Source organism: Gigantopelta aegis, chromosome 10 (genome assembly GCF_016097555.1).
Source record: "Gigantopelta aegis isolate Gae_Host chromosome 10, Gae_host_genome, whole genome shotgun sequence".
Taxonomy (NCBI): Eukaryota; Metazoa; Mollusca; class Gastropoda; order Neomphalida; family Peltospiridae; genus Gigantopelta; species Gigantopelta aegis.
The window spans coordinates 49,025,293-49,044,558 of NC_054708.1; the positions used below are offsets into that span (position 1 = coordinate 49,025,293).

At 40.3% G+C, this 19,266-nt stretch overlaps 2 protein-coding genes across 2 annotated transcripts in view; both read left to right on the forward strand.

Moving 5' to 3' along the window:
• The window catches only part of LOC121383665 (flavin-containing monooxygenase 5-like), a 5,204-nt gene extending 928 nt beyond the window's left edge, over positions 1-4,276 (forward strand). The window contains exons 3-4 of the mRNA XM_041513759.1: positions 62-188; positions 2,891-4,276. Coding sequence (XP_041369693.1) covers positions 62-188; positions 2,891-3,180 — 417 coding nt within the window. The 3' untranslated portion in view covers positions 3,181-4,276. The remainder of the gene's footprint in view (positions 1-61; positions 189-2,890) is intronic.
• Positions 4,277-5,716: 1,440 nt separating this feature from the next.
• LOC121384429 (flavin-containing monooxygenase 5-like) lies at positions 5,717-18,220 on the forward strand. Its single transcript, XM_041514823.1, has 5 exons — positions 5,717-6,047; positions 11,041-11,409; positions 11,894-12,448; positions 13,627-13,792; positions 15,555-18,220. Exons 1-5 carry the CDS (start codon positions 5,790-5,792, stop codon positions 15,809-15,811), a joined length of 1,605 nt encoding a protein of 534 aa, XP_041370757.1. The 5' UTR covers positions 5,717-5,789; the 3' UTR covers positions 15,812-18,220.
• Positions 18,221-19,266: the final 1,046 nt, after the last annotated feature.

Consider the following 19,266-nt stretch of genomic DNA (forward strand, 5'->3'; position numbering starts at 1 on the left):
ACTGTCGTATCGTTTGCACAGGGTGACATAATACTTCCTGAAAAGTCCGTCATGTGGCAAGACATACGAGAGAAAGAGGCTAAGATGGCGAAGCGTTTTTGTCCAGACTCAGCGGCACACGATCCAGGTGGGGTTCGTGGACTTCATGGACCAGCTGGCGGAACTGATCGGCTGCAAGCCAAACGTGTGTAAGTAGACCAGTCTACTCAGTGCTACAGTGAGGTTCTCTTATGTATTTTTAATGGATGGAAAATAAAATGACCGGCCTCGGTGGCGTCGTGGCACAAGGCTGGTAGGTACAGGGTTCACAGCACCGTACCGGCTCACACCCAGAGCGAGTTTTAACGACTCAATGGGTAGGTGTAATACCACTACACCCTCTTCTCTCTCACTAACAACTAACCCTCTGTCTTGGACAGACAGCCCAGATAGCTGAGGTGTGTGCCCAGAACAGCGTGCTTGAAACTTAATTGGATATAAGCACGAAAAAAAGTTGAAATGAAATGAAATGGATGGAAAATAAATCCTATATGAATAATACGAGTATAACGAGTATGATAATTAAAACAAAACCCCAAAGCCGTTCTGGTCTATTTATTGGAGGGTCCAGGCGATCTCCTCAAAGACATTTAGTCGTGTAAAATACTACTTCGCTGATACAAGGAATGCAAGAAGCTTTATACAATTAAATTAACCCATTGTATGCACTGACAAAAAGGTTGTTTTGTTTAACAACACTACTATATCACATTGATTTACCAATCATCGGCTATTGGATGTCAAACATTTGGTAATATTAGTCTTAAGACAGAAAACCCGCAATATTTTTCCATTGGTATGAAAGGACCTTTTATATCCACAATTCCACAAACAGGATAGCACATGTAAAAAATCCCTTGCTGCTAATCGCCCATGAAGCGGGAAACGGGAAACTCTTTTTACGTGCCCCTATCCACAGAGGTTCAGGCACGCCCACCACGGATTTAGCCTCTGACTTCGCCAGTGACTAACTCCGGAGCAGGGAGGGGGGGGGGGGGGTAAGTTTGAGGTGGGCGGAATTTGGAATAAAGCCATTTAGTAAGGTCGACGCGAGCGCGGACCAAATAGCAGACACTTCGTAAACTTGAAGTACACCGAGTGGGAGCCGTGCTCTGATTGGCTGAATTTCGATTCCTCGGTGAAGCCTGTATTTTACCTAAGTCTACAGAGAGTAACTGCATCCAAAACATGTCCGGACTCTAAAATTTAACCAAAAATAGTTAAGACTGCTCGGCCAAAGTTTTTAAGGTGATTTTGAGCAATTGAACGGGCGCCGAAATAAAGTGCGTTAGACTACTTATAAAAAAATAAACATAAGAATTTTGAACTGCTTCGAAAACGTTTAAAGTCTAACTAGCCCAAAAAAAAGAGGTTACTCACGGAGGCAAAGGAGGTTGGTAGGAGGTTGGTATAACAGGACTCATGGCGAGGTGATGGACTGCCCAGGCCTGAAGTTGGGGAGTCCTTCAATCAAGACCTTGATATTCCTGTAGATGGCTGCCGGATATATATCTCTCAACACTATCTTGAGGATACGATGGATCGTTGAGTTGGACATATCCGGTATCAAGAGTCCTTGCCTGAACAGTCCGTCCTGTTGTGCAGTCACGTGGATCTGGTTGCCAGATCCTGTTGGGTGAAGTTGGTATTTTCCCGTTCCGTTGGGTAAATTTCGCCAGTTGTTTTCATTCCATAGTCCCTTCAATTGGTTGGTGTCGGTGAAATCGCCGTGGATAGCACCCTGCCATTTGGATGGGATGTTGTCGCAGACGATAGTCCGTTCGGATTGGTCGAGTGTCCCCGGTTCGGACACCGTTGACATCTTCCTCCTCTTGGACTCCCGTCCGGCTGCAGGGTCGGCAACAACAGCAATGGAAGGCGCTTGTGGGCTCGCTGGGGGGTCCGTCACGATGACGTGCCCAGTTTCCATCTCAGCAGGTGGGTCGTCAGGAGGGATCGCCACTGTCAGTGGAGCTGACAGCTTTGGTCCCCCCTGTTCCGCTCCTGGCGAGTGCTTCCGGTCAGAAACTGGGAGCGGCTGCGCAGAGTGAACCGCCCCCGGTGGTTTAGCCACCGGGTTTGGATCACCCTGTCTCGCTCCCGTTGGTCTGATCTTCCTCTTCGGGGCAGGTGGGACCGCTCCTGGCGGTTGAGCCGCCAGGTTTGGTCCCCCCTGCGAAGTCTTAGGTCGCCGCCTCCGGTTCCTCCTCTTCGATCCTGATGAGTTGGTAGCTCCGTAACTCAAGGTTACAACAGCACTGTCTCCGTTGTGTTCAATGCGGTACTTGACTAGTGGGCCAAGTACACGCAACACAGCCCCCAAGGTGGGGGGTAGAGAAATCACCACGTTCTCGCTGGACAACTTCATTGTCTGAAGGTCGAGGTAAGAATGAAGTGGCGACAGCGGTTTTCCTCTCTCAATATATGTGTTGTCTTTAAGCATATGTCAGACGCAATATAACCGTAAATAAAATGTGTTGAGTCCGTCGTTAAATAACATTTCCTTCAAAGCTAATATCATCGCGGTCCAGATGACTCCCATTCGATCAGTCGAAACAGCACTGACATATCTTTGACAGTGCCAAGCAAGCTGAAATGCATTCTGAATAACTGTTAGCAATGAAAGATGCCCTGAAAACAAAATGGCGTTGGCATATGTCAGATCTACTAATGGAGATGGAGTCGAAATAAGATCTGATACCAGTTAAAAAAAAAAAATAGTCAGACTTCTTTAGCACAATAGTGATAACCAAAATAACTATTATTATAAGTAGCTATATCTGCTTAATCTAATAAAAATTAATAACTTGTATTGAAACGTCCATTTTTGTTTTTCTTTATTTATTTGCAGTAAGTATGCTAATGTCTGATCCTAAGTTGGCCCTGAAATGTTGGTTTGGACCCTGTATACCGGCCCAGTACAGACTGACCGGCCCGGGGGAGTGGTCCGGTGCACGCGACGTAATCCTGACGTCATGGGAGCGGATGCGCCACCCTTTGCAAACCAAGACACTGCCGGAAGGTCCGGAAACCTGCAAGAGTTCTCTGCCCACCAAGCTCATCATCATGGTCGTCATCTTGGCGATGTTGTATATGTTTCTTTTCGGAACTTGTTGTTCGCAACATCATTCACATGATTAATATAATTATTTAAAGGCGCAGAACCATGTTTCAGCACGTGGAATTGGACACTAAATCTGAAACACATTTGGATAAAGTTATAACAGAGAGAAACTAAAATATGTGATGTTTAAACGGGGAAATACCGATTATAACTATTAAAAATAACTAGATCTTGTCTCGACAACCATTACTTCTCAGACGAACGTGCGTTTTTAGAATTATGAGAAATGCAATTTTGGGGTATTATAAAAACCTGGATGACCAGAACCACTTCAGGTGTACGAAAATGAATATTCTAAATAATAAAATGGAAGTACTTCTAATTTAAATTATCAGAAACGGCTTTAATAGTAAAAACAATACGTCGTAATGTTTAAAAACTAGGGTCTGTCGCTTTAATTGTTTATTAAATATGTCAAATGACAATGGACATAAAACGGTGCAGTGTTAAAATATATCGCCATGTAGCCTTAATAGGATTATCAAACACACAAAACATTCTAATACAGGTATCAAAAATAAAATATTACTTTATACCATAAAACTATGCAGAAATTGAGAATGCAGAAATGAAAAACGAATTAAAATACATAATCGTATTAATATCACTTCTGCTACTAATAATTATTATAGTAATATCAACGATAATAAGAATATTATATATATCCATATCCAATTCCATATCCATATCAATCATCCTGTTTCTCATCGAAGTATATATCCACTCCACGGATATCGACAGTTAGAGACTAAATGATGTTGACTGAAGTTAACCTACTGATGAATGTGGTTTTATCGCTATTAAAGACAGACTCTGTGCGCTCGTTCGTCACTGTATGCGTGTTATCAGTTGAAATTAAACAGTGGTTTGGCTTGTAAAAACATGTGTATATTCATAAATGGTATTAATGTAATCCAGATCGCTCAAACTCGCGGCGCCCTTTTCAGCCATTTGTCCTCAATTTAAAAACAATTTTTTTTTTTTTTTAAAGTTGGTTAAAATATTCATATGGTTGACCTATTTTGACAACTTTCCTTTATTAAACAGAAATACACTATTGTATTTAAGAAATACCTATTTTAACTAAATTAGTTATTAAATAGAAATAGTACAGTTATGTTTTTTGTTGTCTTTGAATAAAACAAATGAAAATAATTCTTGAAATTACATCTTTGCGCATGATTGGGTGGTGGGGGTATTTCTGGACCGTATGAACGATGTCTACGGGGGTGGGGGCAGTCTCTGTAATGGGGAGGGAAACAATATATTGTGGTGTCACTGCCTCCATAGTGGGGTGGGGCACAACCGTAAGTGGGGGGTCACAGCCTACGTAGTTGGGGAGGGGGGCCTAAGTAATATGTTTACTTTTATCTAGATAAGAGTAGGACAAATTACGATAAAAAGGATTTCTCCTGTAGGTTGCTACCACTATAACATTAAAGCACTGTTTTCAGCTATGTGTATGTGTGTTTCTGTCTGCCTACCTATCTCAGCCCCATAGGAACAATATCTGAAGTTGGGGATACAAGCCAGATACGGTAGTTTATCATTATTTGTATAGAACAGGGTGGGGGGACATGTACATTATCGCCCTCAAGTAGGATCGTCTGTAAACTACACTGGGTTCCCACGGACCTGTAGGGGAGAGGGGGCTACCTGTCTACTGATCTACTGAATATCTGTCATGTATCCAGGCCTATTTGTGACGGCCTGCCTCCCCCCACCTCTCTCTCTCTCTCTTACAATCAGTTGAACGAATTCACTGAGGTGGTTCGACCCTGCAACGCAAGTACCTCAGGCAGGCTCTCAACCAACTGAGCTAAATCCCGCCATCGGACTACAGGCTGGTAGGTATAGGGTTCACAGCCCGGTACCGGCTCCAACCCAGAGCGAGTTCTTAAGGGCTCAGTGGGTAGGTGTAAGGCCATAATAATAACTTACCCACTGACCTGGACAGACAGCCCAGATAGCTGAGGTGTGTGCCCAGGGCAGCGTGCTTGAACCTTAATTGGATATAAGCACAAAAAATAAGTTGAAATGAATGAAATATAGTCTAAATTCATTACTAATAATTTTAAGAGTTCATCGGAATACCTCTTGGGCGCGATTCATAATTGTAATTCGTGGGAAGGGTGATGGGGGTGCGCACTCGACAAACACCTATTTATTTCTTTTTAGTGGGATATATACTATATAGATATTATAGGTCGGATGTGTTTTTCTGGGGAAGATTGCCGGAAATAATTTTAATGAATGTTAAATGTACTTTAGAATAGTGCAGATTACCCCCTCCCTTCCATCACACTCACACACACACACGCGCGCACGAACACACACATACGCACGCACGAATACGCGCGCGCATACACACACGAACGCACGCACAAACAAAAGCACGCACGCACACATGTATACGTACCCTACACACATACTACACCACACACGCACATACAAATGAGTTTGGGAACGTTAGCCTTTCTCCGTGCTATTGAACGCTGGCCACGCCAGGTAAAGAGTTTTTTATTGAATACATTACGGTATGACACGCTGAGGGCAAACGGTGAGCACAGCACTTGACCATTACGGTGTAGACGACCGTGTCCGTTTTAACGTTAAAACTGCCGCCATGGTGAAGAGAGTGGCAGTGATCGGGGGCGGGGCCAGCGGACTGACCTGCATCAAGTGTTGTCTAGACGAGGATCTCGAACCCGTGTGCTTTGAGCGCTCCGACGAGATCGGTGGGCTATGGCGTTTCACCGAGGATGTGGGGCACGATTTGGGTTGCGTCATGAGATCCACCACTATCAACACCAGCAAAGAGATCATGTGCTTCAGTGATTTCCCAATGCCAAAAGAGTGCCCCAACTTTATGCATAACACGCAGGTAAATGTTTTGTATGTAGATATAAATAAAACAAAAACAACAATAAAAAACCCAAAACATTGTGCAATAAAATTTGCATTAATTATTCTCCACTCATGACAATTTTCGTTGTCAAACAGCGGAACGTAGTCTAGTGGTAAAGCGCTCGCCCCATGCGCAGTCGGTCTAGGATCGACCCCCTTGACAGTTTTCCACAACGGGCGAAATAAAGGCCGTGGTATGTGCTATCCTGTATGTATGGCATATAAAATACACTTGCTGCTAATCGAAGAAAGTGACGAAAGCGGGTTTTCTCTTAATGTGTGGTCCGCGTTTCCTGTTCTTTAACCATAGGTGTCGGAAGCGAGGGGCTAGGGTGGGGGCACTAACCCCACCAACTCTGAAATTGGATGGACCAGGCTATGCATTATTACCCCGCCCCTCCTCCTCTTGAAAGGCAATCTAATTATAGATTTAAAAAAAAATATTTAGGTTTTTTTTAACCCTTGCAGTTCACAAAAATTTCAGTACCAGATTTTACATAGAATTATACCAACAAATACCTTTTCACATAAAATAAAACTGATTGATTCTAGTATTTGTAACTTTTGTTCACTTGAGCCAGAAACACTGCAGCATCTATTTTATGACTGTCCTAAAGTCGTTGAACTCGTTGAGTATTATAGAAGAATGGTTACTACAAAAAAGGTGATTATATCCAGTTGAATAGGAACACGGTCTTATTTGGAATTATAAATAGAAAACATATATTTGTAAATTGGTTAATTGTTAACGTAAAATATTACATATACAAATCAAAATTACAAAAGAGTACACTAAATGAAACTGGTATCAACAATTTTATTAAAGATAAATTACAAATAGAGAAATACATATATTACAAAACCTGTTTACATACATAATTCGACGACAATTGGGAACCCTGGTTAAAAGTTCTAGAAGGCCACAACTGAGACACTTAGTACTTTTGTTATATATATATATAATTTTAAGTATGATGCCAGTTTGGAAGTACATGTATATCTATAATTTCATTTTTACTTTTCTCCTTTCAATCTTCTTTTTATTTCCACTTTTGTCATTGTTCCTTTTTATATATTAGTATATTGTTTACTATGTACTTTGTAAGGCAGTGAATTAAGGGCCCCAACCCTGACACTATCATAACATATTTCTGAGGCAATAAACTATTTATTTAAAAAAAAACCCTGATGATTAACAAATCAATGTGCTCGTGTGGTGTAATTCAACAAAACAAACTTTAACTTTCAAAGTAAGGTGCACCCTTTGAATACACATGCATTTATATTGATGATGTTGATCGGCAGTTCATATACTTACCTTTGTTTGACACCTAATAACCAATGCAGTTTTTTGTGTTATGGTGTCTTTAAACATTCATTTACATGTGTATTCAATTATTGACTTCGAACTTGAAAACCAGTGAGATGTTTTGTATTTTGGTACACTGATTCCCACAGACGTAAGGCCCAAAACACACCGGGTCTTGGTCTGTGTCTGGGTTTGTGTCTGGGTCCAGGTCTGGAACTGGCGAGTGTGGCACAGATGTGGTGTATTTTGACGTCTGGGTCTGCAACTGTAACATGTTATCAATATAGTTATATTAATGCGTTCATATCTTTAGATAAATTTACTTCAATAAACATACCGGCCTCGGTGGCGTAGTGGTTAGGCCATCGGTCTACAGGCTGGTAGGTACTGGGTTCGGATCCCAGTCGAGGCATGGGATTTTTAATCCAGATATCGACTCCAAACCCCGAGTGAGTACTCCACAAAGCTCAATGGGTACGTGTAAACCACTTGCACCGACCAGTGATCCATAACTGGTTCAACAAAGGCCATGGTTTGTGCTATTCTGCCTGTGGGAAGTGCAAATAAAAGATCCTTTGCTGCTAATCGGGAAGAGTAGCCCATGTAGTGGCGACAGCGGGTTTCCTCTCAAAATCTGTGTGGTCCTTAACCATATGTCTGATGCCATATAACCGTAAATAAAATGTGTTGAGTGCGTCGTTAAATAAAACATTTCTTTCTTTCTTTCTTTCAATAAACATCAACAATAAGTATGGGAAATCCACATTGAGTAGTATATACCTTTCATGTTGGTTATTTAGAAAAATGAATGAGTATAAGGTCAAACATTGTGCAGCTGCCAGTCTGGCAGTGTGAACATATAGCGCATGTTCTATGACGTCTGCTGCCAGAGTTGAGTTTTTTGTTTTTGTTTAACGACACCACTAGAGCACATTGATTTATTAATCATCGGCTATTGGATGTCAAACATGGTCATTTTGACACAGTCGTAGAGATGAAACCCGCTATGTTTTTCCATTAGTAGCAAGGGATCTTTTATATGCACCATCCCACAAACAGGAGTTTCCGGATTTGACGTCAGCACAGGTGGTGTGTATTGTCACATTCGATTCAATGCGTTTCAGTTTGGACTGGCACCATACTCGCCAGACTTAGACCCAGACCCAGATCCGATGTGTTTTGTGCCTAAAACTAGTTCATCAACAATTTGTTTTAATATTCAATGGACCTCTCGTTTATCTTGACGAACTAGTGTAAAATGTGTAGGTGTGATGTTTCGTTGTAGGAGAGCACTTGTTCTTTGTCAAATTGACAGTAATTTCGAATAAAGTAAATGAGCGATATTAGCGTTTGGTGAGGCGAGTGGATTTTCGTCTACGCGGGAATCGCTTTGTGCAAGCACACGTGAACGGAAGCAATTGCTCACGTCAAACTATATGGTCTGCTTTATGCCAGAATGTTTTGGACTTCAGTAACACATTTGATACAGCACCAAACTTAAAGCGACAGACCCTAGTTTCAACCCGTGAAAAATAACACTACGTTTAGTTAATCTACAAACCTGTAACACATTTGTATAAAGTTACAAATGAGTGAAACACGAGTCTGTGACTTTGAAATAGTGAAATACCCTCTAAAATAGACTAAAACTCGATTCCATATGTATTACTTCTCAGACGCACGTGCGTTTTTAAAATATGAGAAATGTATTTTGTGATATTAAAAGCACCAGGATGACTAAAAACACTTCGAATGTACGGAAATTGATAACCTAAACCATAAAATCTAAGTAAAATATGATTTCAGTTATCAAAAACGGCTATAATAGTCAAAAATATGTCTTAGTGTTAAAAAACTAGGGTATGTCCCTTTAATTCAATCAGTGGTTGCAAAACAAGGCATCGCGCGTCGCATGCGACGTTTACTACCGTCATTTCCGACGTCTGTTTTCGCCACAGGTGCTCAGACTCCAGTTCATATTTTCTTGGTTCTTGTATGAATGTATAGCTCGGCTTCTATGGGTTAATTTCTTCAGGAAAACTATGAGTTTCCAACGAAATACAGCGTCCGTTACTGCTCATTGCCTTTGTTTTTAAAACATATTTTGTTTTGATTCATGAGCACAGTAGACCCAGTGATTTTCCACTTAGAGGACGGAATTCCCATTGTGAAATGGAATTTACATTTGGAAACGGAATTACGATTTTCCGCAAAGTTATTATTATTTATTTTTTTCACTATTGCCACACTCTGTAAACTGACGATTGATCCGTGCGCAGTACTATTGGCAAACACTAGACTGGATTATGCGCTTCACGGTAAATCAAATGGTGACATTGGGAACCAGTCAAATACTTCGCGAACATTAGCGAAACGTTTGCTGGCTGAACTTGGGGCTGGTTTACTGCTTAGTCTGTTGCGCCTGCGCAGATGGGACAGGGTTTTTCCCCAGGAGTAAGTTTAGCCAGCGGTTTGTCGCTAACGCTTGTCTTGGAAGACAGATTTTTTTACTCTACACATTAAACCGAATGACCATTTCTGGAATCACCAGTCAAAATGTGTTTGCAAACGTTTAGAAAAAAACAGCTGGCTGAACGTTGCGATGTTACTTTATTTTCGCTGTGTCATGCGCATACTTCAATTTGCAGATGTTTGACTCTCACAGAGATGGAAAAATAAATGTTTACGTTTTGTGAACCCTAAGTGCAGTGCACTTAATTGTTAGACAATCATGCTTTATGTAGTTATTATAATTGTAGCCTTTACTTTGATTCTTCGCTACTGATATGGTTTCTTTGATTTAATGACAAATAGCGACGTCATATTAATTTTAATTTTTTTTTTTAATGATACCACTAGAGATCATTGATTTTATATTAATTAAGACACATACTTTGGAGGCTGTCACCCCTCTTGAAGAGTATTCCATAAAGAAACAAAATTGCAGGCGGCAGAAAACTGCATGTATTTTGCCTTATGCTATCGCAGCGAAGTCGACACTGGCAACATCGTTACAGTCTCGTATGTGGAATCTGTGTCACTGTAATGGGGGTTTTTCAAACTTGTGTCTAAACAAAATTTTGGGGAAATGTATCGGCAATTAAACGTAGGAGAGTAATTTATTGTAGTTGTTAACAATTTGGTTCGGACTTTAATTTGTCACAACTTGTGTTAGTTCAATTGTTAATTGCATATTGTAGTCTGAAATGGAAATGGAACGGAATTTACAAAAACATGAAACGGAAAATAGCTTGTTTTTAAAACGGAAAACCACTCAGTCATACTTGTTCTATTCTTGGGCCAACAATTTCACCAACTATATGCATTACAAGTGGACTACATTGCACACTTCTGTGGTAACAGACTCCGGCCCATAGAGCACCCCCACCCCCCACCCACCCGCGTACCCCCATTACTGAGTGTCTGTAGCTCTCGATAAACCCCCAACTCCTACTCTGTCAGTTCCAACGCCTACTAGTACTTCGTTTTGCAACCGCTGTCAATTATATATATATATATATATATATATAGAGAGAGAGAGAGAGAGAGAGAGAGAGAGAGAGAGAGAGAGAGAGAGAGAGAGAGAGAGAGAGAGAGAGAGAGAGAGAGATGTAAAATTTATATTTATATTTGGTATTGTCTTACGTCTATTTACCTGTAGGTGTGGGAGTACTTCAAGCTCTATTCCAAGACGTTTGGACTTGAGAAATACATCAGATACAGCACAGAGGTCCTGTCGGTGAAGCCGATGTCAGACTTCCAGACGAGTGGACAGTGGGAAATCATCGTGCGTGACATCTTGACCAACCAGGTCACCAAGCACGTGTTTGACGCAGTTCTCGTCTGCACGGGCCATCACGCGCGCAAACACCAGCCTGTATTTGCTGGACAGGAGGATTTCCAAGGGAGAGTACTCCATTCAGTGGAATACAAGGATAGTCGAGGGTTTGAAGGAAAGCGAGTTGTCATCATTGGTATAGGCAACTCGGGAGGCGATGCAGCCGTTGAACTAAGCCGTACTTGTTCTAAGGTTTGATATTTCCCCGTCTACAGATAGGTTCAGACTATCAACTGTCACAACGGAGTTGGCCAACTCGACAGTTGCATTGTAATTTTTCCAACTCACAACTTACGACGGGTGCTCTCAGATTAACAACTAATCGGTCGTAGGAGATGTATACGATTAGAATAGATGAGAATAGAGTTGTAAGAGCGCTCAGAATTGCAACTGAACGTCGTCGTGACAGTTGGTAGTCTGAGCCTAGCATTATATAACCTTTTGTTTTCTTTTACAATCGTATAATTGTCCATACTTTCACGCGCATAACACTATTATGAAAGTATCTTAATGATATTATTGTTCAGTTAAATTATGAACAGCAAAAAAAGAAAAGAAAAAAATTAAATTAGAAGACAATATTTTATTTTAGCTATCTTTCTAAAACTTTTATGTTTTCTTCTGCAGCATCGACTGGTTTGAGGTCGTCATACTAAGCTGTTGTTTTTTCCTTCAGGTTTTTCTGAGTACCAGGCGAGGCAGCTGGGTGTTTAACCGGGTGGGACCGAACGGCGTTCCCGTGGACATGGTGGTCGCAACCCGGATGACGAATTACATGAAGACCATCATGCCTTACTCCATGTTGAACAAAACGGTGAAGAAACAGATCAACAGCCGGTTCGACCACAGGCTGTACTGCCTGGAACCGAAGCACGAGGTGTTCTCCCAGCACCCGATGGTCAACGACGAGTTGCCCAACAGGATCCTGTCCGGGACGCTCACCGTCAAGGCAGACGTGAAGCGCTTCACGAGGACGGGGCTGGAGTTCGTGGATGGCACGTCGGAGGACGACATCGACGCCGTGATCCTCGCCACGGGCTATGTGATCGGGTTCCCGTTCGTTGACAAGTCGGTGATCGACATCCAGAACAACAGGGTGGAGCTCTTCATGTATATGTTCCCGCCCGATCTGGCCAAGCCGACTCTAGCCGTCATAGGATGCGTCCAGCCCATTGGATCCACGATACCCATTGCAGAAATTCAGGGTCGCTTGGCGACAAGAGTTTTTAAGGTATTGTATTATTATAGACAGGATGCCAATTCCAGAAAAGACCTTCATATAAGGTTTTGATGAAGTTATTTGTTAAATGTAAATAACTGGTATAATATTTAGGGTTAATATGTTTTTATTTTATTTGTAGCATACAAAGAGGTCATCTTGACCTTGAATGAGTTAAATCAGAAATAAAAAATGTGCAAATAACCATTTCCACATGATCGTCAGCTTTTGACACTGGTTTATCAGAACTATTTTATTATTCATATTGGCCTCTTATCTCTCATAGGCAATCAAAACTTCAAATCCATTGTCAGAAACGAAATAACATCTTCCCACAGGACTACAGGACCTAAATGTTTAAAATATTGTCATAGCATGTAGCATGTACTGCTTGGCATAGCAATAGGATGACGTTCATGTAGACATCGCCGTTTAAAGGGAGCTATCACTTTCGCTCCCTATCACTCCATATCACACCTCTGAGTCTAGTTCAAGTAGAGTAATTTTTAGCTTCCCTTAGCATGTGAATTTATATGGTACCAATATGGTAATATTTTAAATGGCAACCCATAATCTACATTAGGAGAGCAATTAATCACTCCCCTCAATATTGTTTTTTACTGCGAGGTCTGGTTCTTGAATGACAATTTACCACGGTCCCAGAGCTTTGATGTCCTCTAGATCGTCCATTTATTAATTACTGAGTTAGGTAGGAGACTCATTGGCGAAATGTTGTGTGTTTGCTTTTGGGTTGTTTTTGCTGTGTTTTATTTTGGTTTGTTTTTAAAATCTAGCATTACGTTTTTGGGACCATTAAAACTTTATACAATACTGTGAACACTGCACATGACTTTCACACCATTCTGCATATTTCGACATTTTGGCAGTTTACAAATTTCGTCAGGTTAGAGTGTTTAACGTGCACATTCAGAAAAAGCTGTTTTAGCGTACGCTACAAATGCGTAGAAATCGGGACTTTATATAGACATGCGTCGGAATCCGGGGCTCGATACATATGCGTTTTAATTGGTGAGGGTGGAGGCGGGGGGCACTAGCCCCTCAACTGAGAAAGTAATGCACCCTCCCCATTGAGATTCAAATATGGCTAATATAACTAACCAGTTTGTGTCATGTTCCGACACCTGTGGTATAGAATCTTATGTTACAAACTATGTGTTCTGTTTGCCTAGGGTGACGTCACACTTCCGGATGAGAATGCCATGTGGCAGGACATACGGGACAAAGAGAATGCGATGGCGAAACAATACATAAAGTGTCAACGTCACACGATCCAAGTGGACTACATAACCATCATGGACCAGATCGCAGAACTCAACGGATGTAAGCCAAGTGTCGGTAAGCAAACCATTTATTAGTATCACTTGTGGATACAGGCGCATGCGCAGTGGTTATTGCAGGGGGTGTCTAGACAGTGGAGCCCGAAGTTTATATGGGGGTCGAGTCATGCTCCCCCGTAAAATATATCGAGAGAAAAAAAATGTGCTTGAGCAGGTAGGGGTTTCGACCCCGGAAACACTCGTCATGCACATGCGTCTAGGATAACACAAAGTATAACCTACTTGAAGCACAGGGTTCATATCATTAATATCTACCAGAAATATTTTATATGATACATGTCACACGATTAATGAAAATTTAGCCATGCAGTATACTGCTATAGGTCAAACGTTAATTATATTGACGTTTATTACTTATGGGATGGTGCATATAAAAGATCACTTGCTGCTAATCGAAAAGAGTAGCCCATGAAGTGGCGACAGCAGGTTTCCTCTCTCAATATTTGTGTGGTCCTTAACCATATGTCTGACGCCATACCACCGTAAATAAAATGTGATGAGTGTGTCGTTAAATAAAATATTTCCTTCCTTCCTTTATTACTTATGTTAAATTTTGGCATCCAATTTAAGTTACAGGCATGAATTATTAGTACATACAGCAATAATTGTGTTACCTTGACAACAATCATCAATATCACTTGGTTATGTAAAGGGGCTGGACGTAGCCCCGTGGTAAAGCGCTCGCTCGATGCTTTGTCGGTCTGGGATCGATCCCCGTCGGTGGGCAAGTATTTGGGTTATTTCTCGTTCCAGCCAGTGCACCACGGCTGGTCTATCAAAGGCCGTGGTATGTACTACCCTGTTTGTCGGATGGTGCATATTAAAGAACCCTTGCTGCTAATTGAAAATAGTAAAAAAAAAAAAATGTTTTATTTAACGACGCACTCAACACATTTTATTTACGGTTATATGGCGTCAGACATATGGTTAAGGATCACACAGCTATTAAGAGAGGAAACCTGTTGTCGCCACTTCATGGGCTACTCTTTTCGATTAGCAGCAAAGGACCTTTTTTATGCACCATCCCACAGACAGGGTAGTACATACTACGGCCTTTGATATACCAGTCCTGGTGCACTGGCTGGAACGATCGAAAATAGTAGCCCATGAAGTGGCGACAGCGGGCTTTCTCTCTCAATATCTGTGTGGTCCTTAACCATATGTCTGACGCCATACAACCGTAAATAAAATGTTTTGAGTGCGTCGTTAAATAAAATGTTTCTTTCTTTTTTTCTTTGGTTTTGTAAAATTATATCCTTGATAATGATAATGCCTTTTGTGCTTTATCATTTAAGAACAATGCCATGGTCATTCAATTCATTTTCTGTGCTGCTTGCTTCTCTAGGTGACATGTTTATGGTTTTTGAGAAAAAACACACCTGCTGTAACAACATGGCTATATTCTTATAACTAATTAGTGACAAAAAATCGTTTATATGCACTTTGAAATTCCCGCAAACATCAAAACACATACCACGTCATTTATGGGGCACTATTCGGTGTGTGTGGTTTACACCTAAACTTAGTGTTCAGCGGAGTTTTTGCTCTGGGTTGGAACCAGTACTGGTATAAGAAAGAACATTCTTGTAAATATGGCTATACCACAGGTTTTTGTTTTCTTCTTGAAACTATTCTACACTCTAGCACGTATAGATGTAGAGTTTCAAATGCAATCATAATTAATTTTGTTGGCTTTTTCTTCCCTCGTAGAAATCTGTGTGAACATTACATAACGTTATGACGTGTTGATATCTTTGTAGCGAGCATGCTGCTTTCTGACCCCAAGTTGGCAATGGCATGTTGGTTTGGACCCTGCACCCCAGTTCAGTACAGACTGACCGGCCCTGGGAAATGGTCTGGTGCACGCGAGGCCATTATGACGCAGTGGGACCGAATGCGCTATCCCCTGCAAACCAGACCAGTCCCAGAAAGACCAGACCAAGGAAAAGGTCCCCTGCCCTTGAAGCTGGCCATTCTGGTCGTCGTGCTGGGAGTACTCTATGTGGTTTTCTTCTGATTTAGAACTCTTCTGAACAATCGTAGTCCTGACATATGGAGCAGTTTAGCCTGTGTAAATGTTCTTAGCTAGGTTGTGGCATTAATTTGTGATAGCATTAGTCATAGATCGTACGCCATAGGCACGAGGGATTAAGGAATTGGTCATCATAGTCGTAGATACCGTAGCTTTGTTTTCCTCGATCCAGTTAGTACGCCAATAAAAGATCATGGTATGTATTTTTGCCCCAGGGGCGGGATGTAACTAAGTGGTAGAGTCCAGCGACTGATACATCAAACTCCGTGGCATATGCTGCCCTTTGCATATGTAAAAGTCTTTGCTGCTATTCGTTAGGAGTAACCATGTGATGGCAACGGGTTATTCTCTCACTCACTGATATGAGCCAAGCGTAAAAACAATAGCCCAGCATATTAGACACCTTTAAAGGCATGTCGTCACAGACCACTGACCTATTTAATGGTCTAACAAAGTATTACCTGAACAAAAATAATTTGATTTGTCCCTAAATGTACTTTATTCAACCACCTTCATAGCCACCATACTCCATTTATTAATGATATTTTGTAAAAATAATTGAATTATGGCAATGGTCCATAATTCAAAAACTAAAATTTTCGAGAGGGTTGACATGGATTTCACTGCATCATGGTTCTGTTAAGGCGATGCGATGGCTAGATTTGGTTTCCAACAAGTAATGTAGTTTTTATTTATTATCCATTTTTAGTGACATAAGGTCCTTAAATCCGTGACAGTATGCCTTTAAAGCCTCCTGTATAAAACTACCTTGGGTCTCGTTAAACAGATACCTCTTTCTGTTCATTAGAGAGTCATCTATTATAAACATTTACTGTCTGCGAAAATCAATACTTGACCAGAATGCTGCAGTGAAACATAGTTTGGAAATACTACTTTTGTCCATGACGAATGTGCCTTTTGACTTTGGGTTAGCTGTTTTTCGTATAATCAGCCGCTAATAAAACGTGTCTGTCCCGCGACACTAACTAATTATTGCCGGTCTTAACAATGTCAAAAGATCAACAACAACAACAACAGAAACAAAAACAATGCCTGAAGAGATCACTACGAGATCCACAGCGAAAGCTGACGGTAAATGACAAATATGTATTACAGATAGCCATGAGAGAAGAAGAAGAAAAAGAAGAGAGAGAGAGAGAGAGAGAGAGAGAGAGAGAGAGAGAGAGAGAGAGAGAGAGAGAGAGAGAGAGACAGACAGACAGAGACAGACCGAGACTGTGACTGACTGACTGTCATTGACATGCCGAAGTTGAAAGCAACATAATGATGTCATGATGACAGAACTCAAAATAGAGACAAGAAATGGAACCGAAGTATTAATAAATCAACCCTGAACCTAAACTCGACCAAATGACTGCTGTTGTCAATAGGGTTTTTATGTTGTCAGGCTTAGACCATCAAATGTCTTTTACAACAGAAAACTGACAAACGTATACAAATTCTGACGTTTTACCCTTTTGAAACGCAATTCTGAAGAAACAAAAACTAATAAAAGTTTAAAAGATTCCGGTAAACCTGTTGCGTGTTTCTCTTTAAAATTAAACTAATGCGACAACACTGAACGCAATATACATGTATTGTATTTACATCCAGTTTCGGTTAATGGATACTGCCTTGCGCGCACGTTCAGGTCATGCGATGATGCTTAATAGTGAAAGATATATAAGGCGATGTATATCCTTTTTATTATCCACTTGGTGAACATATAGCTGCATCATAACAATATTATTTCTCGTGCACCATGACTGGTATATCAAAGGCCGTGGTATGTGCTATCCTGTCTGTATGATGGTGCATATAAAAGATCCCTTGCTACTAATGGAAAAAATGTAGCGGGTTTCCTCTCTATGAATGTGTCAAAATGACCATATGTTTGACATCCAATAGCCGATAATTAATAAATCAATGTGCTCTAGTGGTCTCGTTAAACAAAACAAACTCTTTTTTATAACAATATTGTACGCACCACCAATATCGTGCGTAAATAGTTGTCCGTTTCACGTTTCAACACAAGGTAGATTTAGTAGGTTATTTTTATTTTTATTTTTTATTTTTATTTTTTTTATTATTGCCTCAGTACAAAATGCTTACCTACCTCTTCAAAATGATGGAATGTACGGGTTTCCGGACAAATATTACTTTCTTTGCGAACTTTCCTTGTATCAAGATATCAAGGCACGAGAGAGAATTTATGTGTTTACAATGAGTTAGGTCGAATGCCATTACAATACAAAAGGTATATGATCATTCTAAAATATTGGATAACGCTACTGAAAAGTGATAATTGTATATTATCGAATATTTACAAATATTTGTATAATGCATGTGAAACTTGTACTAACTGGGCTACTAATGATAAAAAGCTTCTTGATTCTCTTGGGTTGTCGTATATATGGTATCAACAATCTGTTGATAATGAGCTATATTTTTTACATATGATAAACATGAGATTGCAAGATCTTTTCCGTCAAGACATGTTATCTTTTTTTGAAGGTTCTTCTAGGTACTTTATTTATAAGCACTTGACAGATAACTTTTGCCTACAGTTTTATTTAACAGAAAATGTAGCACCACATTTATTAAGAATGATATGTAAGTTTAGAATTTCTGCTCATTCATTAAATGTTGAATCTGGCCGTTATTATACATGTATTGTATTTACATCCAGTTTCGGTTAATGGATACTGCCTTGCGCACACGTCCAGGTCATGCGATGATGCTTAATAGTGAAAGATATATAAGGCGATGTATATCCTTTTTATAACCCACTTGGTGAACATATAGCTGCATCATAACAATATTATTTCTCGTGCACCATGACTGGTATATCAAAGGCCGTGGTATGTGCTATCCTGTCTGTATGATGGTGCATATAAAAGATCCCTTGCTACTAATGGAAAAAATGTAGCGGGTTTCCTCTCTATGACTGTCAAAATGACCATATGTTTGACATCCAGTAGCCGATAATTAATAAATCAATGTGCTCTAGTGGTCTCGTTAAACAAAACAAACTCTTTTTTATAACAATATTGTACGCACCACCAATATCGTGCGTAAGTAGTTGTCCGTTTCACGTTTCAACACAAGGTAGATTTAGTAGGTTATTTTTATTTTATTTTTTTATTATAATTTTTTTTTTAATTATTATTATTGCCTCAGTACAAAATGCTTACCTACCTCCTCAAAATGATGGAATTTACGGGTTTCCGGACAAATATTACTTTCTTTGCGAACTTTCCTTGTATCAAGATATCAAGTCACGCTAACTATTTCGTAAAAATAATATCTAACGAAAACGAGTGTAGTATTCTATATATCTCCCAAATGAGCTGTACACTAGCTGTTTTATAGATTATGCCAAAGCTTTTGATAATATAGACAGAGTTAAATTATGGAGAAAGGTAATTAAAGCCGGTGTC

Bases quoted from the DNA above. Each gene is read 5' to 3' on its own strand.
- LOC121384429 (XM_041514823.1), top strand. From the start codon at position 5,790: ATGGTGAAGAGAGTGGCAGTGATCGGGGGCGGGGCCAGCGGACTGACC. The intron at 6,048-11,040 runs GTAAATGTTTTG...ATTTACCTGTAG, and splicing joins ACTTTATGCATAACACGCAG to GTGTGGGAGTACTTCAAGCT. The intron at 11,410-11,893 runs GTTTGATATTTC...TTTTTCCTTCAG, and splicing joins TAAGCCGTACTTGTTCTAAG to GTTTTTCTGAGTACCAGGCG.